At 53.7% G+C, this 23,260-nt stretch overlaps 2 protein-coding genes across 2 annotated transcripts in view; one reads left to right on the forward strand and one right to left on the reverse strand.

Moving 5' to 3' along the window:
* The first annotated feature begins 8,414 nt into the window (after positions 1-8,414).
* On the forward strand, positions 8,415-12,231 carry CDK5R1 (cyclin dependent kinase 5 regulatory subunit 1). The gene has a single exon (XM_050934981.1). The coding sequence runs from the start codon at positions 8,430-8,432 to the stop codon at positions 9,309-9,311; it is 882 nt and encodes a 293-aa protein (XP_050790938.1). The 5' UTR covers positions 8,415-8,429; the 3' UTR covers positions 9,312-12,231.
* Positions 12,232-15,353: 3,122 nt separating this feature from the next.
* MYO1D (myosin ID) overlaps positions 15,354-23,260 on the reverse strand; it is a 336,246-nt gene continuing 328,339 nt past the window's right edge. Inside the window, exon 22 of the mRNA XM_050934906.1 lies at positions 15,354-16,444. Coding sequence (XP_050790863.1) covers positions 16,288-16,444 — 157 coding nt within the window. The 3' untranslated portion in view covers positions 15,354-16,287. The remainder of the gene's footprint in view (positions 16,445-23,260) is intronic.

Raw genomic sequence — 23,260 nt, forward strand, 5'->3', positions numbered from 1 at the left:
TGTCTCGTAACTGTTCTGGGAGATTTGTTCACGTCCATTCCAATACCCACCCTCTTTCCCCTCTGTCGGAGGAGCCGGCAAGAAGGAACTGAGGGGGTGGCAGGTGATGGTGCGACTCCAGGGGGCGTCCAGGCCGGCCCGACGGATGCTGGTGGGGGAAAAATCTTCTGGCCACTGTGCCAGGCGCGTGCACACACCTGATTGGAATGGACATGAACATCTCAAAGAACAGCAATTATGAGAAGTGAGTAGCCGTTTTTCTTTTTCATCCCACGAAAACAGGACGTTTATCAGTTGAAAAGCAGCCTGGTTAAACTGGCAAAAGAAACACTTTTTCACAATGTTGAAGGCAGGGAACTCCTTGCTGTACAATAGTAAGGCCAAGAGTTTAGCTTATCCCTTGGTGTCGGCCCATGCTCGCTCTCCTTTTGGAAGGGAGGGGTGTATGCAGTTGCTTCAAGGGGTCCCCTATGCAGCCTACTTGTGCCCAGTTTAATATGGGAGATGGAGCCTGGTATTAGAGGCCAGGGCGAGCTGGGCTGCTTCAGGAGGGACTTGCTGCTACTTTGCAACTGAGAGGCTGACGCGGGAGTCCAAGCCAGGATGAAGTGGTTCTATGTTGGGAAAGGTTCAATGCACTGCCAGGCAGCATTAGGCACACCAGGAGAGGTCCAGCCCATGCACTAAGGTGCATCCCCCAGGTACCCAGCATCCACTGAGATGGATGGGGCAGGTCACACCCCTGCAAACCTCCTGGGCTGCAGTGGGAAGGGCAGTGCCCCTTCCTATACTAGGCCCCCAGGTGCAATAGAGACTCTACAGTTCTCCTCACCCCTGCCTTGCAGCCCATCTGCTACCACCTTCCTTTTTCCCCTTGGCCTGCCAGCCTGTCCAGGAGCCTGAAGGGCTAGGAGGAGGGCAGAGCTGGGGGCAAGCTGTCCCTAGGAAGTCCTCTGGTGCCACCCGCGCACACACATGCCCCCCATCTGAAAAGTCGTTGAGGGTGGCTGCAGAGGTGACACGATCTCCCTAACATTTGATAAATCCAAGCTACACTTCTCTCCTAGGCAAGACCAGGTCAGTGTGTCCCATTTCCCCCCTGCCCTTCTTCTCCATGTGTATGAAGGAGACAGGCCATGTCTCTGACAGGGAGGGATTGGTGCAATGCTCAAAGGGGGCAGAGTTAAGGTCGAGCAGGAGATGTTAGATTAACTCTTTCCTGGTTTCAGAGGCTTTTAAGTTTAGCCACCCTCCATGCTCCTGGAAGGGCATATGGCAGCAAGAGGCAACCCTGCATGCACATATGAGGGTTCTCAACCCCTCCTGCTCAACCCCTCCTGTCCTCAGCCAGTCACTATCTTACAGGGTCAGAGAGGGACTTTTGCCTATGGACCTGTTAGTTCATTATAGTGTTTCTTGCACCCTCCTCTGAAGCAGCTGCTGCTGGCTATCCTTGAAGACAAGGAAACGGAGTAAATGGAGCCGTGGGACCCAGCTGGCATTGCAATTCCTAATTAAGATGGGAGGAAGGATTTAAGCCTTCCCCTGCAGCATCTTCAGCCTGATGCCAGCAGCTTTTACTAGTGCATAAAAACGAGTGTGTTGCTGGCCAAGCTGAAAGTGATGCAAAGAGTTCGAATGCTGCAAAGAGAATATTAAAAATATGGTCCGTCTGGCTAGTGATGCACAATCGAGCTGTTCCTGCAGGACACAGAGTAACCAGACGGGACCACGCTGAACGCGTTAGTCTAAATTGAAATGATTACATACGCTGCAGTGCTGTAACTGGCCTCTCGATGTCGCTACAATTCAGTGCACACTACGCGTGGAACGGACATGGCCCAGGCTGGACACAATCAGAGCTGGTCAGTGCTGTTGCTTGCACTTGGAACTCCCTGCTGCTGGGAGGGCCTGAGCCTGGCCATTGAGTGTAGCGAGGGGTAAGTACCACACTGCTCCGCAAGGCACTGCTTCCAGTCACCGGCTGACAAATGGCAACGATGGTCTAGGCAGGGAGCCAGGCACTGACCCCCACGGATTATCCCACCCGCCCTGTTGTGTGTAAAGGGTTTAAGCCTCCTCTTGAGTGTTTAAAACGTCTGTCCCGTTTGCAAGTGGGGCTCTCAAATACTTTAAACCAGAGCTCTTGCAAAGCCTGCTGGGGCTCAGGAACGTGTGTCTCCCAATGCCTGAAAAGCAGGAAAGCAAAGTGACCTACTTCAGAGTCCAAGCAGAATGACACAAAGACCATCCCAGCGTGAGCCCTCCAGAAGTGTGGGTGCGATGGAGGGGGGCAGTGCCTATCCCGAATTATTTAAATCTCAACCCGCCTCAGCCAGTGGAGCCAGCACCTGGGCCAAGCTGGGCCATGTTCTGAAAGCCTGTTCTTGTCAGGCCTGGCGGCTTTCAGAGCATTAGTGCCAAGAGACTATGAAGGTTGTTGCTGGGGCCCTGGTTCAGACCTTTGCTGCAGCCTGTGAATGACACATGCTCCAGTGAAAACCCTGCAGTAGTAGGTTGTCTTACTGGGCTAACATATTACAGAAGCAGCATGTCCGTTCAGTGGCATTGCCTAACCCAAGAGCCGTAGGCTGCAGAGCTTCACCTGCAGGTGCACAGGGGGTTAGACCTGCCTGTTTGGAATAAGGAAGACGCAGGCAGATCGATACACAGCTGCTGGTCGGCCTCTGCTTCTACTGGCAGAAAACCCCTTTGCCAGTATCGCCCCCTTCTCTTGGGCAATCGGTGCAGCCAGTACCAGCCCCTGCACTAGCAGGCCCCTGAGTGAAATAAACAATACCAGCAAATGGCCATTTCTGTTGAGATAACGACATTTAGCCAAGGTATAGACCTGTCTCCCAGAAATCTCCCCCCAAGCACATTACTGCTGCAAGGGGCTTAGGGCAGTGATGGTTAGCCCTGCTCCTCTGCAATGAACCCAGAGCCAGTAATGTCTGCAAGGAATCAAACCCTCTCCTCATGAGGAGCTGGCTGGGCAGGAGGAAGCCGCTGTGCACGTGCCGTGTGTTTTGCTTTAGCTGGGGTAGGGCAAGGGATTGGCTCGATTCATCCCGCTCTGCAAGTCACACAGTGCTCCTGTGTCCATCTCTGCCTTCATCCAGGAGAGCTCCTACCACCAGACAGCACAGGCAGGAAACCTTGTGTCTCAAGGGTTGTTTGTGCAGCTCTTGTGCAATGCTCGGCCTGTGGTTCGATGACATTTGTAGTAACTTCCCTCATCCCATGCAGTGCCTTGGGTGTGCTCTGGCCTTTACTCTTGGTCGGCTTCCTGTTTTCTGCGGGGCACGTGCCCCAGCTGTGGCAGAGGGGTAACGTGTTTGCTGCACCCAGGAGGCTGTGAGAAACAACCCTGTTTGCTAGAACGAGGCCTGGTGTGTATTTCTAGGTCACCTATTACGGGCACTATTCCAGTTCACCTCCTGTTACGGGCATGCTGTGCGTGGCGGGAGAGAGGCGTTCAGGCACCAGCACTGCTTTCTTACAGGCCTAGGAAAGTGAGGGCCTGTGGGGCTCTGCTCCTGGAGCAATGGTGGAGGCTGATAGTTAGACGAGGTGCAGACATTTTAACCACTCGACTTTCCTCAGCTCAGCACAGGTGGGAAAACTCCAGGGGCCTGTCTACACCAAGAGCGCCTGATTCTCCTAGTGTAAGGAAGGGCCCAAGTTGAAAATCAGGAAGATCTGCCGAGCAGCTCCTCTTGCTGCCAGGGAGGCTGGGCTTGTTGCTTATCGCTGATTAATCAGCCCATGTGTCGCTTAAGCCAGGGCGGCGCTGGAAACTTCTGCCAGTGTCGTTATGTCAGATCTGGGGGTTGGGTTTTTGTTTGTTTAAATGACCCTGCTCTACCAGCACCGCCCTGGTTATGCTGCCTAAGTCCTTTTGCTGGGCTAGATTGTTTAACGTGGGGAGCCAGTATACGCTATGTGCCAAAAGCCAGTATTGTCTGCAGCTCCCCTAGGCATGTTGGCAGGGGTAGAGATGGTCTTCATCTCTCGTGCTCCTGGTCACCCCACAGAGCCAAAGCAGCTGTGGAGGGAGCTCAGCTCCTCTTGGACTCGGCCACGAGCTTCAGCTAAAGTTTGGTTGGATCAACCCAAGTAATAAAGATTCTGCAACATCTGCAGGGCGAAGACGTGATTGTAACTTTCTGGCTTTTCTGTTGGAAGGTGCAGTTAGAAAAACCAGTTTTTATGTTGTCACTGGAGCCTGTTTTGAGCTGGACTAACGGGGACTGAACTCAGCGCAGCACGTTAGCTCTGAGTCGCTCCTTGGGCTGTAGTTTCATTTTGGTATTGCGCAGCTAGGGGGAGAGTGATGCCTTAGAAATGGGAGGGGGGTGGTTGTTTTAAAACTGCCTGCTAGTGTTTTCCATCTAGGATGGTGCATAGAAAGCACCTTACTTCCCCTATTGCTGGCCTGTCCCTACTGCTGCTTCCCAGAACCAGTTCAAGCTCTGACAACATTGCATGAATCAGCTGTCTGCCTGAGGCATTGTCACTGACAGGCCTTGGGATTTTGCAAGTCACACAAGCATTTAATCCAGTTCAGGTTGGGGCTTTGCTTTCATAATAAACAAGTTACCTTGTCTGACAGTCTTATAGGTGTAGGCAATGTAGCTCTGGCTGGGTCGCTGCTGTGAGGTGAGAGAGAGAAGGTGGGTGAGGTAGTGGGGCTGGGCACGTTAATATTAGCGACTGGGGTCTCCTGCTGTTAGCTGGGCCCCAGTCCTGCTGCAGTTTGGTTCTGCTTGGAGTTCTCCTGCATAAAGTCTATTTGGTGTGTCCTTCCTGAAAGGAAGAAAACAGATCACTGGCTAGTGCCCTCCGGCTCAGTAAGAGCAGGGCAAGGGGCTGTGACAATGCACAGTGTTAACTAAAACTGATGCGGTTATTACATCCAACACATTAACTGGGTAACAAGGTGGAGAGAGAGAGAGGGTGAGGGGTTGGGACCGGAGGAGTTTGGGGGGCAGGATGGAGAGGGCTGTGAATAGTTATGGAAAGAGATTCCATGTTCCTTTAAAAGCCATGCAGCTCTGGTGCTTCAGGGCGAGGCCTAGCAGAGCCAGTAACAGGCATTAGCCATCACTGTTTTTAAACAAACCTGGCCTGCTCTGATCCCAGGCATGGTCAGTGGGGGCTGTGGCCTGTCTACTGTGTCAATTCATTCCATGAAGAGTGGGTGTGAATTTAAGGCCCACTGGCCACATGTGGATTTAGCAGAGTTGCTCTGGAATTGCTCCACTTGTAGACAAACCCTTTGGTACCTTCCCCTCTTGGAAAATCATCTCCAGAGAGCAGGGGCAGCTCCAGGCCCCAGCACGCCAAGTGCGTGCTTGGGGCGGCATGCTGCGGGCAGGCGCTCTGCCGGTCGCCGGGAAGGTGGCAGGCAGGTTGCCTTCAGCGGCATGTCTAGAGCTGTCTAGAGCTGCCCCTGCCAGCAGGGGCTGACAGTGGGGGGTTGGGTAGCAGGGGAGCGGCTGAGCTCTTGGTGCTGACTGAGGAGGGCAGCCGCTGCACAGCTGGGGTTGGCCCTACTTGGAGTGAGTCCAGCAACTGTTCCAGACTTCACCTTAATCTGAATTAATTTGCAAGTGTAGCGAAGCCTGCAGGGGATCTTGCCGACCAGGTGGAAAGCAGCCGCTCAGCATACAACCATGCGAAAACAGGTGCATGTGAGCACCACGGTGAGGCTGTGACTGTCCCTTCGCTCAGCCCCCTCTGGGCCAGGGCTGCAGGAGCTCGCTGCCCCTTCAGTGTGGACTAGGTTGAGCCACACGTCTCACCCCCCACCCCCGCCCGCTGTGCAGGCTCACAGCCTGTTCTGGGGCCGTTTCCAGTGTCTCCCTCTGGGGGTTAGAGGGGGTGAGCTGGGCCGGGGCTGTCGCCCAAGGGCCAGTGGCTGCCCAGTGCCTGGCGGGCGCCCTGATGCCCTTGGTAACAGTAATCTACAGCTGGGGGCAGGGAGGCAGCATCCTGCTTGGCTCCAGAAACCTGCCCTCCCCCGTGTAGAGAACCCAGCACCCTCTGCCCCCAGCCAGTCACCTCGCCCCCGCCAGGCCCCATCCCCCTCGCCCCCACCGGCCCGGCCTGCCCCCCCCCCCCAGTGTAGAGAACCCAGCACCCTCTGCCCCCAGCCAGTCACCTCGCCCCCACCGGCCCGGCCTGCGCCCCCCCCCCCAGTGTACAGAACCCAGCACCCTCTGCCCCCAGCCGGTCACCTCGCCCCCGCCAGGCCCCATCCCCCCTTGCCCCCGCTGGCCCGGCCTGCCCCTCCCCCCCAGTGTACAGAACCCAGCACCCTCTGCTCTCAGCCCGTCACCTCGCCCCCACCGGCCTGGCCTGCCCCCCCCCCCCAGTGTACAGAACCCAGCACCCTCTGCCCCCAGCCGGTCACCTCGCCCCCCGCAGCCCGGCCTGCCCCCCCTCCCCAGTGTACAGAACTCAGCACCCCCTGGCCCCAGCCTGTCACCTCGCCCCCCGCAGCCCGGCCTGCCCCCCCCCAGTGTACAGAACCCAGCAACCTCTGCCCCCAGCCAGTCACCTCGCCCCCGCCAGGCCCCATCCCCCTCGCCCCTGCCAGCCCGGCCTGCCCCCCCTCAGTGTACAGAACCCAGCACCCCCTGCCCCCAGCCAGTCACCTCGCCCCCGCCAGGCCCCATCCCCCTCGCCCCCACCGGCCCGGCCTGCCCCCCCCCCCAGTGTACAGAACCCAGCACCCTCTGCCCCCAGCCCGTCACCTCCCCCCTTCCGGGCCCCCTCCCGCAGCCCGAGTCCTCCCGCCGGGTGCCCCCGCCCCGCTCCCTGCCCACGGGCGCTGCTGGGCGGCTCCTCGGGGCAGGGACCGACCCCTCGCCCGGGACCTGCCGCGTCTCTCCCCGGCCCGGGGCTCCGCTGGCACCGCCGGTGCCCGGCCCGGCTCCTGGGCCGGCGGGGGGCGGGCAGCGAGCGGGACGGGGCGGGGCCAGGCGCCGCGTGTCGCTGGCTCCGGCTTCCAGCCTCCGCCGCGACACCGAGCGCAGCAGCCGCCGGAGCCTCCCGCGGACACGGAGCCCAGCGCCCGCTGCTGCCGCGGGTGGGGCCGGGCCGGCGGGGGGGCTTGAGCGGCCGCAGGGCGGCGGGTCCGCGGGGCCCCTCTGCTCACGCCCCCCAGCCCGGCCAGGCGGCGCTCGGGCCGGGGGAGGCGGCGGGGCAGGAGCCGGCCCGGGGCGGGCCTCGCCCTGCAGAACCTTGGACAGAAGCGGAGCCGCCGCCGCTGTCACCCGGCGCGTCGGATGCGGCCGGAGGAGCCGCTGCAGCTGCAGGGTCGCGCAGTGCGGAGCTGAGCGCAGCGCCCCGGGCACCGGCCCCCGGTAGGCGGGGGGTGAGGGCGGGGGGGCGCTGGGGGGGTGACAGCCCGGGAGGGGGGCGCTGGGGGAACGAGCGGGGGGAGCGGGGAGGGGTGAGGGCCCGGGGGGGCGGGAGGCGCTGGAGGAGCGGGGGGGTGAAGGTCCGGGGGAACTGGGGGAGCGGTGAGTGCCGGGGGGGCGACACTGGGGGAGCGAGGGGGATAAGTGCTGGGGGATGAGGGCCCGGGGGGGGTGAGGGCCCGGGGAGGCGCTGGGGAGCGGAGGGGGTGAGATCCGGGGCGGGGGGCGCTGGAGGAGCGGGGGGGTGAAGGCCTGGGGGAACTGGGGGAGCGGTAAGTGCCGGGGGGCGACACTGGGGGAACGAGCTGGGGAGCCAGGGAGGTGAGGGCCCGGGGGCGGCGCTGGGGGAGCGGCGGCGGGAGGGGTGGGGAGGTTGCGGCTCGGCGCGGCGGGGGGGCCCTGGGGGAGCGACGGGGGTGAGGGCCGGGGGGGCGCTGGGGGAACGAGCGGAGGGCGCTGGAGGAGTGGGGGGGTGAGGGTCCGGGATGGGGGCGCTGGGGGAGCGGGGGGGTGAGGGCCGGGGGGGCGCTGAGGGAGCGGGGGGGGGTGAGGGCCGGGGGGGGCGCTGGGGGAGTGGGGGGGGTGAGGGCCGGGGGGGGCGCTGAGGGAGCGGGGGGGGTGAGGGCCGGGGGGGGGCGCTGGGGGAGTGGGAGGGGTGAGGCCCGGGAGGGCGCTAGGTGAGCGGGGGGGTGAGGGCCGGGGGGGCGCTGGGGGAGTGGGGGGGTGAGGGCCGGGGGGGCGCTGGGGGAGCGGGGGGGGTGAGGGCCGGGGGGGGGCGCTGGGGGAGCGGGAGGGGAGGGCCGGGGGGGCGCTGGGGGAGCGAGGGGGTGAGGGCCGGGCGGGCGCTGGCGAGCGGCCCCGGGGAGGTTGCGGCGCGGCGGGGAGCAGAGCCGAGCCAAGCCGGGCCCGGGGCGGGCAGACGGCGGCGGCGCGCACCGACCCACCCCGGCTCTTGTCCCCCAGCTGCAGGGCCGCAGGCGGCGGGCGCCCCGCGGCGCCATGGGCACGGTGCTGTCGCTCTCCCCCAGCTATCGCAAGGCGGCGCTGTGCGAGGATGGCGCGGCCGGCGCGCTGCCGAACCCCAAGGCGGCCAAGGAGCGCAGCCTGCGCCGCCACCCGATCCTGGCCGCGCTGCCCTGGAAGCGCATCGCCGCCGTCTCGGCCAAGAAGAAACACTCCAAGAAGGTGCAGCCCAGCGGCTACCAGAGCAGCGTCGCGCAGCTCAACAGCGAGAACCTGAGGAAGTCGCTGTCCTGCGCCAACCTCTCCGCCTTCGCGCAGCCCGCGGGCCCCGCGCCGCCGCTCTCCGCGGCCAAGAGCGCAGCCTCCTCCGGCCGCAAAGCGCCGCCCCCCGCCAGCGCGGCCGGCACCCCGAAGCGGGTCATCGTCCAGGCCTCCACCAGCGAGCTGCTGCGCTGCCTGGGCGAGTTCCTCTGCCGCCGGTGCTACCGCCTGAAGCACCTCTCGCCCACGGACCCCGTGCTGTGGCTGCGCAGCGTGGACCGGTCGCTGCTCCTGCAGGGCTGGCAGGACCAGGGCTTCATCACCCCGGCCAACGTGGTCTTCCTCTACATGCTGTGCCGGGATGTCATCTCCGCCGAGCTGGCCACCGACCACGACCTGCAGGCCGGCTTGCTGACCTGCCTGTACCTCTCCTACTCCTACATGGGCAACGAGATCTCCTACCCGCTCAAGCCCTTCCTGGTGGAGAGCTGCAAGGAGGCCTTCTGGGACCGCTGCCTCTCCATCATCAGCCTGATGAGCCCCAAGATGCTGCAGATCAACGCGGACCCGCACTACTTCACGCAGGTCTTTGCTGACCTGAAGAACGAGTGCAGCCCGGAGGAGAAGAGCCGGCTCCTCATCGGGCTGGACCGGTGAGCGCCCCCCGCCGCTGGGACCAGGGCACCTTTTTGGTGCTTTGATTTGTCAGACGCAGGTGGAGGTTGGGTGGATCTCGGAAATAGCAGCCCAGCCCCCAGCTGGCAGCATTGACCTTTGAACACGTGCAGCCCGGCTTGGCCTCCAGTGGTGCTGCAGCCATAGGGGTGGGTTTGAAGCTGTTGCTGTTTGGTTTCTGTAACTGCCTGGAGATCCATTGCTCCCTCCACTTCTGGGCCATAGCACCAAGTGCTCAGTGGGGGCTTGGCTGTCCCTGTGCCCAGACAGTATGTGCCAGAGGGATTATCCACGCAGAAGTCTTCACCCTTGTGAGCGGGCAGCTTCAAAAAATGACTTGAAAGAAATGCTGGCCTTTACTTTCTTGAAGGGCCTGGTGGTGTGGGAATGGGGTAATCCAATGGAGTCTTGAGCATCTGGCATTTCACAAACGGATTCAATGCTTTAAAGCTGGCGGGGGTTCAGAGCGGCACAAAACGAAGAAAATTAACCTTAAAAACAAACAGTATCAAACTCCAAAAGGGACTTATTGCATGTAACGTCTAGTTAGCTGGGAAGACGAGTGGGGGACAAGTGGAATTGCACACACCTTTGACTCTGCATTGGTGGCTCACACAGTTAATTCTCAAAACTCCCAGATTCAGGAAAGCCCAACTTTGAGCAGGCAAAACAGTTCCTCACAGGTGTAGAATTATCATTCATGATCAGTGCTGCAGCCTACGGTCTAAGGCGAGTTTGGAAGGCTGGCTCACTAAACGCAAGAGGTGAGGAGGCCAGGTTGGGATTGGTGTGAGACCACACCTGTGGCTACCTAGCTATTGTTTTGGTTTGCAATGGCAAATAATTCTGTGCTAGTCAGTAACATGACTATCTGCAGCCCTCCCTGGTCCTGGGCCACATCCACAAGTGGTGGACATTATTCTATTCATGTTTTCTGAACTGCAGCAGAAGTGGTCTGTATTGATGTGTCTTACTGTAGGGTTTAATGGCACTATCAGTTGTTTTCCCTAGTCTACCTGATCACGCTGTGTGGAATTGGGCCTATTTATGCCTGCTGTTTAACCTCTGATGTCAGCGCACGGGTACAGCATGTTTACTGAAACTTAGGGGAAAGAGAGGTTGTTAAAATAATTTCAGAAAGAAAAAGCTTATCACCAAGTGGGCAGAGGGGACTGGGCCTTACAGCCTACACTAGAAATAGTAATGCATCTTGTCTTTCCTTAGCATCCTAGTGAGTTTAATGATGTCATTTCAAAGACCAAGGTTTCTGGTTCTAGATGCTAACACACATTTGAATGCTACTAAAAAGTGAATTCACTTTTGGGTTGAAGCTCATAGGTAATCTTATCCTCTGGCTTTACAGCGTCTTACAGTGCCAGATGTTGAGGAAAACCAAGACTAGTGTTTTATTGCATGTAATATGGCTAAAGCCACAGACTGATTTGAAATCTCTATAGGCTTCTTCAAATCCAACACTAGGTTTAAGGATGCTGGCATTCTAGTAGCGGGGGAGGGGAGGGTGGGCTTTGTATTTAACAGGGTTAGAACAGATTGTGCTTGCTTCTCAAATTAGCAGCAAGCACATTTTGAAATGTAGAGGAACAAAGCTGTGAAATTAAAGGTCTGGACTTGAGAGGAGCTGGTCTTGCAATATTGAAGGCTGCTGGACTTGCAAATGAAGGGAGAGCCTGCATTGCCTGTAAAGCTGAGCCATGAACAAACACCGACCACAAGCTAACACTTCTTCAGACAGAGCTGGCAAGGAAGGAAATCTGCAGCCACTTCATTGGTGATGGGTGGGAGGGGAAAGGAAGACCTGTTAGCAAAAGCAGGGGGAAAATAAATTCTCCTCTTGGTCTTTGTACATATTTGTCTCAGGTCCCTCCATTGCAGAGTTGCTGTTCTAAGTGGATGGTGTAAAATGTAGCAGTGTGATGTCACCTTGTTCCTACGGTGGACCGAACAGCTCAGATCCTATACGTCTCTTGAGGCATTAGGATAACTGACTGGATTCCAGCTCTGTGCCTGGGAGAGGTGTTTTCTTCTCTCTCCCCCCATCTTCTTTATTTATTTATTTTGAAATGAGATTCACGTTTCGTGAGTGGTTCTGGATTAAGGGAAATAAATGCTACTGTATCATGACATCAATGTGAAATGTATTGTTCCCATTGTGCACTGATCATAAGTATTGTGTTAAGGATCAACTGATATACTTGAGTGTGCAAGCAATGAAAGAAATTTACATGCTGCTATAAAGAAAACTTTTAGAACAAAAAAATACTAACTTACAAAAAACCCTTCTTTATTCTTTCTTCATGGCTTTGACAGTGATATTGTGCATGCAAACAGAAGCATTGTGTGTCTTCAGCAAACAAAAACAATCTTACAACTGATGGCTGTAAAAATTACACCCGTGCACAAAAACAGACAAACAAAAAAACCCACAACACGAAATAGTTCAGTATCTGAGCTGGCATTTTCTCATCAGAGCTGGGGATTGATCGGTTCTTCTTACGTGCACAGTTCTTAGTTTAGTTCTGTTCCAATAGTTAAAATTGCAAATGAAAACAAGAAAACGTGCCATTTTTTCACTTGAAATTCTTCATCGATGTACATTTGAAACTGCTAATGATACATGTATCTGTATGTTGGGTTTTTTAGTGCAATCTCTTCTGTAGATCTTTGTTGACCAAACTGGTGGGTATAGTTACTTATTAATTTATATTTGTCTCATGTTGTGTGTGTGTGTGTGTGTGTGTGTGTGTGTAAGTACGTGTGGTTTCTAATCTGACCGATTGTCACGAAGCTCAGTATGCCTGTAATTTAGCCCCTGCCCCTTATTTGTATTTATTTTTGTACTGTGCTGATTAAATAAAAGGCACCGACCATCCATTACATGGAAGCCACTTGTAGCAGAGTCTTTTGTGCAGCAGCCCATGTGTGTAAGAGTCAGACGCCTTTCACAAATGATTCATGCCACTGGAAAATAATTGGATTTGCCTTAACGAAAGAGGGCTTAACACATTGGCCATGCTAGAGTCTTACTCATGTTAAAGTCCCTGGGTTCACGGCTTTGCTGTTGGTTGTCGCACAATCTCCTGTGAAGTGAGGAGACTGGTGAGCGCTCTCTTTTGAAGGAAATTTGCCAGACAGGCAGAGGAGAGACATGGCCCATTGAAAGCCGGGCAAGGCTGCCTGCCTCCCTGGTACGTGTGCACATGGGGAGTAAGGAAGGCTAAGGACTGCACGTGCCATAGGGTGAGGAATGTCCTGAATCACAGAGCAAGTCTCTCGCGCTCATGCGGCTGTCCTGCAAATGGGTCGCTGGTCTCAGCAGTCGCACAGTGTGAGAAAGCAAGAGGCTGAATTTGGTTGGCCTCTCACATTCAGTTTAATTGGGAGGATTTCAGTGAGTAACTTGCCCTATTTCCTGTTCTGTGGGATGGTCTCAGACAATGGCAGGGTGTTGAAGGGTGCGCTGCCTGGGTTATTCCCCTCATTTGTCACCTTCATTCACCTAAGCCCCAATGAGCAGCAGATGTTGAGAAAGTGGTAAAGAAATGAGCAAGACAGGAAATTAAAACCTCATTTCAGTCCCTAGCTCCACTGAGGCCTGTTTAACAAAACGGCTTCTGTATCATCAAACCCTATAGTAAGGACTCTAGGCCACTCCCCAGAGCACTGTTAGAGGTCAGCATTTTAACGTAACCAAAGGTGCAAGAACCACAGGCCGCGCTGACGGCAGTACGTGAAACATCCCTCTTAGACTCATAGACTCATAGACTCATAGGTCAGAAGGGACCAATCTGATCATCTAGTCTGACCTCCTGCACAAGGCAGGCCACAGAACCCCACCCATCCAATTTTATAACAACCCCTATCCCAGGACCGAGTTATTGAAATCCTCAAAAATGGTTTGAAGACCTCAAGCTGCAGAGACACCACCAGCAAGCGACCCGTGCCCCACGCTGCAGGGGAAGGCGAAAACCATCCAGGGAAAACCCTGCTGAACAAATGCTTCTCTCCACTGTGACTTTTATCTCCGCTATAAGAAAGAGAGACCAGAAATATCAGGGTGCAACTAATAGTGCTTTTATTTATTATATTGAATTATGTAAACAAAAAACCCTAATTTCATAATAGTAGGGCTTTTTCCTTAATATTTTACAGTATCAACTGCTTAAAAAAGGTTCATTGCATTATTGCCCCAGGCTTAAAATCAGAATACAATTAAGAAAGAATTAATTTATGGGAAAACCAGGATTATATATATAAACCAGAACAGGCACAAATTATGTATTTCATTTAATAAAGACACATACTTCATCACATACAATATCCCCCCCTCGCAGTGTTTTGAGATTTCCTACACATCCATCACGATTCTATACAACCATTTCGTCCGAGGGATACCGTACCAAAGTGCTAATTAAAACTCTTCCCACTAATGTAGCTACTACACTCGTGATACTGGGGAGGCACTTGGGCAATTACAGAAAAAAGCAAAAAGTGCAAATGGAAAGGCACAGCGGCTGGGGACGGCTCCCCTTTTTGTCTACTGCTTTATAAGGATTAGAACCAAATCAAATCCTTCCTAGCACAAATTACAAACCAGCTCGAGAGCTGGCATTCTTCTGCTGAGGAGCAGCAAAAGCCAGGGAGTAAGTAGAATGAGAGGTAAAGGCCCCTTGTTGATAACCCATCTGTGCGCGCACACAAGTTTGGCACGTGTAGGAGCAATTGCTTGGCTGGGCAGTCACTTCCACGCTCCTTGTTGCTCTAGGGTGTTAAGCCCTGGTAAAGCAGCCACTAACAGTTAACCTGCATTGGCCAACAGCCATAATTGCTTTTTCCCAATGGATGGGGGGGGGGATCTGAAAAGGCCATGAGCGTCCCAGGCCACAGGAGCTCTCCTTGCCATCCAGTGCAGGAAACTGAGTGAGCAGGTGCCAGGGTGGCCCTGGGGACTCCTGCTCCTTAATGACAATGTGCTGCACTTGGTGTCCTAGCTAGAGACCACGCACTGCAATCGTGCAATGTACAGCAGGGGAAGGGATAGCACAGCCATAGGAAGGGGCTAGAAGGGAATAGCCATAGAATCTCAGGGCTGGAAGGGACCTCAGGAGGTATCTGATCCAACCCCCTGCTCAGAGCAGGCCCAATCCCAATAGATTTTTGCCCCAGATCCCTAAGTGGCCCCCTGAAGGACTGAACTCACAACTCTCGGTTTAGCAGGCCAATGCTCAAACCACCGAGCTATCCCACGGGGACTCTGGCAAATACAAAATTGGAAATTAAGCTTGTCCTAATTAAACACAGCTCTGTAGCTTCTCTCCTCTATTCCAGATACCAATTAATCTCAGAGTCCCCCTGGCAGTGGCCGGGCAGAGACACTGTTGTGACCCACGTACTCTCCCCTCTGTTCATACGGTGACTTTGTATTCACTATGGAGCTGGATGGCTACCATGCCCTTGAATAGTGCCTCTTCAGCCCCCCCCCCCTTTTGGGGAGGGGTGGTGCTAAAACATACAGATATGAGAGCTAAACAACTGATCCAGTGAAGCCAGGGACTGGAGGTGCCTAAGATGGGCTCCCTGGGACAGATCCCCCAAGCAGGCCTTGTACAGCATGGAAAACTGGAATTCTGACCTGACCAGCAGTGCCAGAACTGAATAGCTACAGTCTCAATAGCCCCATAATGTCACTGTCTCCCCCATTAAAGCACCACAGTAGAAGCCTGACATACAATCCACTGACATTAAATCAGAAGCTGGTTAGTAATTCTGGCAGAGGAGAATGAGAGCTGGTAAAGTCTGCACTTGATTGAAACCAGTGCCCTGTTACCAGCCTGGGGCACAGGGAACAGACACACGCAGGCTACACACCAGCCGCTAAGTATGATGCTAACAGAAAGACCAGAGAGAGGCACAGAGGGGGCTCGTGGGCTTGTGCTGAAGGTGTCCAATGCATGGCTAAGGAGGGTCTCTAGGCAGCTGCAGAAGAGGAAATCTCTCCATTTTCTCTCTCTGCTTGGACGGAACTGCCCAGAGTTCGTGTACACAGACTCGAGAGCTGTGGGCTGGGTCTCCTCGGACCCATCATTCCAATCTTTCCAGAGCCTCTGCACAGACCCTGGAAAGGAAACCTCTCCTTAAGCCAGCCGTGCAGAGAGCTCAGCCAGCATTCACCTCAGCCCTCACTGCACCCTGGGGTGGGTCAGGCTGGAGAATGCAGGCTGGGACTCCGAGGGTTCAGGAAGCAGTTACCACTTAGGAAAGACAACAGCTATGGCAGCTTAAAGCCCTCCCTCCGCATCTTTGATTCCACCCCCTTGATGCTAGTGTAGCTCCCCCAGCCCCTCCCTCCTCACAGGCCAGACGACTTCTTACAGGAGAAGCAGGAGGCCCATGAGCTCTGACAGAGAGGAGCTGGGAGGAGTGTGGGTTCTGTGCCTTCCTCAAGAGAATCCAGCCCTTTTTAAGGGAGATTTGGCCTTTCCAGTTCAAGTCATGTTACTGCTGGACTCCTTTCCCGAGCCCAGTCTTTGGTCCCTCCAACAGAGGCTGCACAACATTGTGAAATTGAGACATGGAGTTAAACTCGGAGAGGAACATGGGAGAGGGTTAGAAGCGTGGGGGAAGGGAGGAAGCCAGGTGTAGCAGTGCCCATAAGTAAATGCTCTTGGCTGAATAGCTCAGAAGCAGTTTCCTGAGTCCAGGCCTGGCAAGCTGGGCACATCTGATTGGATATTTTAAGCTCTGGTGGATGTGGCAGAGAAACTCTCTCTTGAATTTGGGCTGGATGAACCTCTAGCTTTAGAGATCTGTTTAGGTGCATGACTGCAAGTCACAGCTGAGCATTTCTAAATTAATTCCCTTGAAAAGTTCAAGGCACAGGGAGGGCAACCTAAGCCCAGGTCTGTCTCCTTTCAAGGCTCTCTGCTCTAGTGGAGGGATGCTAATTTCCTGGCACGCAGAGGATGAAACCTGAACGATTCTTGGTGAAGTCTGGCTGTGTCTGGTTGATCCTGGTTTCCACAAAGACCGTGCATTTCCTACCATGCATGCTGCACTGGACTGGATTGGTGACATTGACTTGGAGATGGCGTTTCTCACTGTAGGGCAAAAAGAAAACAAGAGCATTAAGAGATGGAGCTAGACACTGACTCGATTACCTGCAGAAGAGCCATGTAGTTACACGATTAGCAACAAGCTTCCTTGACCTCAGTTATCTCCTCTGTCCCCATGTCCAATGCAGACCAGTACAGGTCCCCTCTCAGCAGCTTTGAGCCCCTACTCAGAACAGCCATGGAAAACAACAGCTACAGTCTCTTCCTTTTCACTAGATGCTATCAGAGCAGCCAGTGGCCACGCCCAGTAATCGGAGCACAGAGCCGATCTACACCGTTCTAAGCCGAGCTCTGACAATGGCTCCCTTGGAGGGGCAGCAAGTCCCATTTTGCTTCTAATTTAACTCTCAGTCAAATCTCACCTGTTTGCATGGAACACGCCAGACATTTGTATCTAGAAAAAAGGAAGAGCTCCCAGGAAAAAACCCTGCCAGGAACATCACAGGGTTCTCCCACCATGTCATGCCTATTCAGGTGTGCTATGCTGAGCTAGTCTCAGTCCAGTCCAGACAGGAGTCTGCAGCACAAAAATCACCAGCACTATCAGCATCCCCTTTGTTGGGGGATTTAGCAGAGAGGCCAAGAATGAACCAGAGTTAGGAAAATTATGGCATACTGGTTAGAGCACAGGGCAGGGACACAGGAGATTGGGGTCTATTCTTGGCTCTGTCACTGGCCTGCCAGATGACCTTGGGCAAGTCGCATCACCTCTCCATGCCTCAGTTTCCCTATCTGTAAAACAGGAATAATTATATGAACCTCATTTGTAAAGTGCTTTGAGATCTATGGATAAAGGCACTATAAGACCAAGGGATTATTACCACCTGTGAATTTTCTTTCTGGTACCCTGCATGTCCGACAGTCTGACCTGTGAGGTGTGCCCCTTGGAGGCAGAACAACAGATTTTGGCAGCATTTAGGTGCCAGAACCAGCCCTTCCTGGAATTCGCCAGCATTCTCTGTCCCCATAAACCATGCAGGAGCCCAGACCAGCCCCTCCTGGATATCACCAGATCAATAGCTTCCAAAGCTGACAATGTTTTACCCAGAAAGGTGAGCATGCAACCACCGAGGAGAGAGATTTCTTGTCACAGAACTTTGGGGATACAAGAAATCTCCCAGCTTTTTAATTCTAAACTCAGCTTTGACGTAAAAGACCATTCAATAGAGAATGCAAGTATTGAGACTCCAACGCAAAAAATGCTCCCTAGGGCAGGACAGACCAAGTTCTCCTCTCTCCCGTCCCCCTGTGCCAGGCAGTCAGAGCTGTGGGATGTACGAAGCAGTTTGTACCTGTGGGAGGACAATCCCAACCACAGCCAAGAGGAAGAGCCCCTGCCTGCTGCTGACGCAGCACATTCGGCAATGCCCTGGTATTGCTCCTCCCATCGCTGCCTTACAGGACCTCAGGAGTGTGGATATGCCTCAGGTCTCACAGGCTCCTGCAATGCTTTTCTCCCCCTTACTCCATGCACAGATCCACAGGCTATGCTGTGCCTCCAACCTTTACACAGGCCCTTGGGAGGATACCCCTGAGCACTCGCCCTAGGCCTCCATTTATTTTTTTGCAAGGGACAGCCACTATCGGCTTTGCTACTCTTAGACTAGGACTCTGGCTTCACCACCTCTTTCTTGCTGTGCTTCTCCAGTGGGGCTAAATGAGTGTAGAGCTTGTTGGAGACCATGGGAGCCATACAACCAGCTGAGATTTGCTGCAACTCAGGGCGGTCTTTTCAAAACAAGCCGTTATTCAATACTCAACTAGACTACAGTATTTTAGGGTCCTTCAGTTAGAATGGAAAAGCCAGGTTTCTGCATATGTCCACACTGGCAGCTTTGTCTGCCTCTCTGACCCAAACCATCCCTGGAGAACCAAGTTTGAACTCCATGTTGGGAGTCTGGACTACAAGTGGGTTAAGCAGAATCGAATTATATCCGGAATCGAATTGTATCAGTGATGAACGGAAGTTGTCATGGAGCCAAAACACAAACGATGGCTAACACCTGTCTTGTCAGCATTTTGGACTCAAGGCCCACAGCTAGGCCATCCTGCAAGAACTTCAATTCCTCTTTCACTTTGGCTGCTCTGGCACACGCTGCGAGTAGCCTGGGGATCTCAGTTCCCTGCTTTCAGCTTCCCCACAGTTAGCTTTAGCATGTTTGGGTTTGGGTAAAGGACTGGGCCATATCTCAGAATCCCCTCCATACTATTCAAGTCAGAGGAGGCTTCAGCTGCATTTTAATCAGGTCTGAAACTGCGTCCTTGCAGGGCCAGTAGGGAGCAGTCAGATGCACCAGGATTTGTTCCCCAGGATCTTCTTCACTGTTTTCATCCATAGTGGAAAGGGAGGGAGAGAATAAAGACAGCCCGACCATCATCCCAGGGAAGCACTGACGGCTTGTGCTCTGTGATCTCGTCTCTGCAAAGAACCTTTCAGAGGACTTGTGGCGCAAAAGGCCCAGAATGAGAAAGCTGCAAGTTTGGAGGGACTTGGGGGGACACAGTCTGGATCCCACGACATTTTTCAAAGAGCCAGTCTGCTGACCTGCTTCCCTTGAGGTGGGGACTCTGCTGGAGCTTAGAGTCTGCTCCGCCCATGTCAAGAGTCACTTCTTTGGGGAGTGGTGGTTGTCATGCCCTGGCTGTGGCACTGATGGTAGTTACAGGTGGCTTATTGAGAGTGACAAGCAGCCTGATGACACACAGCCCCAGCTAAATTTATACACTCTTTACTTTCTCCTCCCCCACCCAGACTCTGGGCTAGGTTGGAGCTGGAGTCAGCCCCCAGCCCTGGAGACTGGTGTCCGTACTGATCAGCTTCTCTGGTTCTGACACTAGAAAACCGCACTGGAACTTTGCGGGGCAAGCCCGCCACTTGAGGGAGGTAGGAACCAGTTTTGAACACTAACCCATATATCCTGGTTGGATGAAATTTCCTTCTGGTAGGAAAGGAGAAGCTTTGGGAGGGACCTCATGGAAGTGGGCCCATTGCAGAGTGTCCTGCTTGCCCAGGAGTGAGTTAAGGTCTGGAGGGAAAATCCTGATGAATCACCCAAAAAGACCTTTTACTTTCTGTCCTCTGAAATGAAATCCTTGACCTGACCGATGTCTAGGGTCACTCCCAGGTGCAGAAGGTGCTGAGATAGCTAAGGATGACTCTTCTCTATGATGATCAGGACCCTGTGCTTCTGCAAGAGACAGTCTGTCAGACAGGCCTTGAACGGCTGCGTTCTGAGTCTGGGATTAGATGAGAGGGTTGTCCAAAAATGATAAATCTAGAACCCTCTCTCTCTCCAAGGTACAACACAAGAGCTACTAGGATGTTCGTGACTATTCAAGGGAATTTTGCCGCAGTGCCATGCCCTCTTTCACTGTCCTTAATACCCCATTGTGTCAAGTGGTGTGCTTGACCACACAAAAGAGAATCTTGGAAGCCCCTCTATGTTGGGAGATTGTTTTGGATCAAGAGGGGACCTCTGGCTGGAAAGCCTTCCAGCCTTCTATAGTTCCAGGGCTTGTTGAAATCAGACCACCTGCCTCTTCCAGGTTTGCAATCTCTTTGCTGCTCTCTGTAGGACAGGCAGCCTCAAAAGGAGGAGTTAAAACCAACGGAGGGCTTCACTTTCTCCGCTGCTGTCCTGAGTATGGAGGGGAGGGTTGTGTTCTTGATCCAGCAATTTGGCATGGACCGGGCCATCTCATTGGCCAAGAATGCTTCCCTCCTCCTTCACAGGGCTGTAGGGGGGACCTAGCATGCCTGTGTCTCCAGGCTACCTTGCGCTGTGTCCAAGGAGCTCCAGCACGTGGGGCACTCTGTGCCATGGAGCACTCGGCACCCCACGGCTCTGGCTGGAATGGGCAGGAGCAAGAAGGGCACCTGCAGCAATTCTTCCTGCCCCCTCAGCCACCGCCCAAATAGGGGAAGTGGATGAAGGTGTAGGAAGGAGCTGGCCCTGAAAAGCCCCAGGAATATCAGCCTTAAAAAAAGTTGCTCCTATTCCCAATCAGGCAAGTTTTCCAATTGATTTGTAGGGTTTAAAAAGACTCCCCAAAGCCCTGTCATAAGCAGAGCCCCTTGATCTGCTCCTGGCAAAGACTGCAGAGGGACAGAATTCCAGGAAGGGGTGGTTCTGGCCCCTGCCCACACCCAGCATCTAGTTCTCAGCCTCCACAGTCTGTGCCAGGAGCAGACCAAGGAGCTCTGCTTGCGACAAGGCCTTGGGGAGCAGGGATGCTTGCCTGCAAGGATTGTCCATTAGTTCCCCTGAGCTAGTCACTTTTTTATTTAAGTACAACTTGGAAGAAAATAGAAAAAAGAAGTAAAAGTTTATTAAAAAATCAGGGACATTAACATGTCAAATGACTGGAACTGATTGCCACTGAATCCTGCCTTTATACACCAAGCACCCACAGATGCACCGGACAAATGATACATCAAACAGGGCACTACATGAGATCCTGAAGGATGAGAGAGCTGGATTCAGTCTATGAGACATCATTGCACGTGTCACTTTTGGCCTTAAAACCTACGAATCTAAGAAACTGATTGGTCTGACCTCCAGTCTAATGCAGCCCAGAAAATTTCACCTCGTGATTCCGTTTGAGTTAGAGCTTTTCTTTCAGAACGACATCCAATCTTCATTTAGAGACTTCTAGTGACAGAGAATCCACCAAACCCTTGTGAAGTGGTTCCAGTGGTTACTAACCCTCACTTAAAACCTTCTGCCTTGTTTCTAGCCACTGGCAATTGTTAGGCCTTTGTTTGCGAGACTAAAAAGTCCTAACGTAGGATATTAACCACTTTGCTGCCACAACTTCTGTTCAAAGAGGATTTCCCCAGTGCACCTGAAGGAGCACCTTGTCCCATGAATCGGTGTCAGAACGCACCCAGGTGATTAACATGTGAACGACTTTTTAAAAAAAGACAGTCATTCTATTTAGGGGAGGGGCATTACTACACAACTGGAAGCAACGCACAAATCCCTCATGTCATTCCAGATATTTAATACTTATTTAGTCGTGACTCAGTGAGAAGCAGCTAAAGTCCCTACTTAATTTGCTATTTTTACCATGGCTTAGCAGAACTAGCCATACACAAGGAAAAACCAATCAGAGGATCCAACAGACTCTCGCCAAAGTGTGCTGGGAATGTAAGTTTAACAGGAAGCAGCTGTAGCAAAGGAGAAGGGCTACTGACCTTCATTCTCCTCAGCCATATTCCTCAAACCAGTAGGTAAGCCAGGCTCCTAACAGCTATCAGACACCTTGGCCTCTAACTCTGCTGACCCTCAGAGAGAGGCAACCCACCCCAAATGGGGTAGAAGGAATCGCATTAGCCCTCCTCTTCATGGGAAAGGAAGGATGATTTTGTGAACAGGGCCTCAGGCCTGGGAGTCAGACGACCTGGGTTCTATTCCAAGCTCCATCAGAATTCCTGCATGACCTTTGGAAAGAGAACTGGAGTACTTGTGGCACCTTAGAGACTACCAAATTTATTTGAGCATAAGCTTTCGTGGGCTCTGAAAGGTGCCACAAGTACTCCTGTTCTTTTTGCGGATACAGACTAACATGGCTGCTACTCTGAAACCTGTCATTTTGGAAAGAGACTTAACCTTCCTGTGCCTCAGTTTCCCCTATGGAAAATGGGGATAATGACACCTATCTCAGAGGGGTACCATGAGGCTAAACTAACAGTTGTTCATACAACATGGTGCTCTGCTTGGATGACAGAAACCAGAGTAGCATACTCGAGACAGATTCCTGTGGAGCGCTCGAAGCAGCTGCTTGGGGGTGGGGTGGGGGCGGGAATTGTTTTTGCAGGCCAGTAAATTTTTCCCTCCCAGGGGATCCAACCTGCTCTCCTCCCTACAATAGCACAGTCTCCATGAAATAGTGTTTCCAGCCTTTCCAACTGGCTTCATACAAATGCTTTCAGATCAATATAACCTCCTGGTGATGATCATGAATCCTCAGTTCTGCTGTTGGCACTGTATGGTCAGAAGAGACTGTAGGCTTTTCCAGGAGACGTGTGTGTTGGGAGGAGGGGATGGCTCTTAAATACCAGTCAGCCAAAGCATCCACTTTTGGGAGTCCAAGGAAGGACTGTCCAACCCCATCCTCAGCCTCCCTGCTGGGCGAAGCAGCCCTGAGAGTCCCTCTAATGCTGTATGAACAGGTCAGTGTGCCAATGCACCGAGGTGCTCAGATAATACTCCAGTGGTCTGTCAAGATGCTGACCAGTAAGAGGGTGAAAGAAATGTCAACTTGGTTTTCATTCCATCAATCAGAGCAGCATCACACCTGTTCTGGCAGAAAGGGGAGATGACAGATGCTAGTAGCCCTGAGGTAAGATGGTTTATTCACAGACTGAAAGGCAGAAAACAGCTTTCTGCTTTAGCCAATAAATCAAAGCATCTTCCTGAGTCCATTGGTACAATTCAATGTTTTCAGCATGCATGTTATCGACTGATCTAAATACTGCATACGAGGGCACAGGGAAATCCACTATTCCCCAGTCTCCTGCAGGTTCTCAAAATGAGAGGAGAGACTGAAATGGAGATCTGCTGCAAGACTTTAATGCCTATGGGTGGACAAAATGCGATTTCACAGGCTAATGCAACACCTAATGAAAATACCCTTTGGGGAGGCTGGTGTTTGGCAGGTCGGATTGAGCTAGGACACAGATGTTATCCAGGCTAGTGAAAGGTCTCACTTCCACCGTCATTCTCCGGCTAACAGCTTAGTCAGTCCTTCAAACAGGAAAGCCTAACTCTAAACCCCATCTCCCAGCCTTCCATAGTA

The sequence above is a fragment of the Gopherus flavomarginatus genome, chromosome 25 (genome assembly GCF_025201925.1).
Source record: "Gopherus flavomarginatus isolate rGopFla2 chromosome 25, rGopFla2.mat.asm, whole genome shotgun sequence".
In the NCBI taxonomy this organism is placed as follows: Eukaryota; Metazoa; Chordata; order Testudines; family Testudinidae; genus Gopherus; species Gopherus flavomarginatus.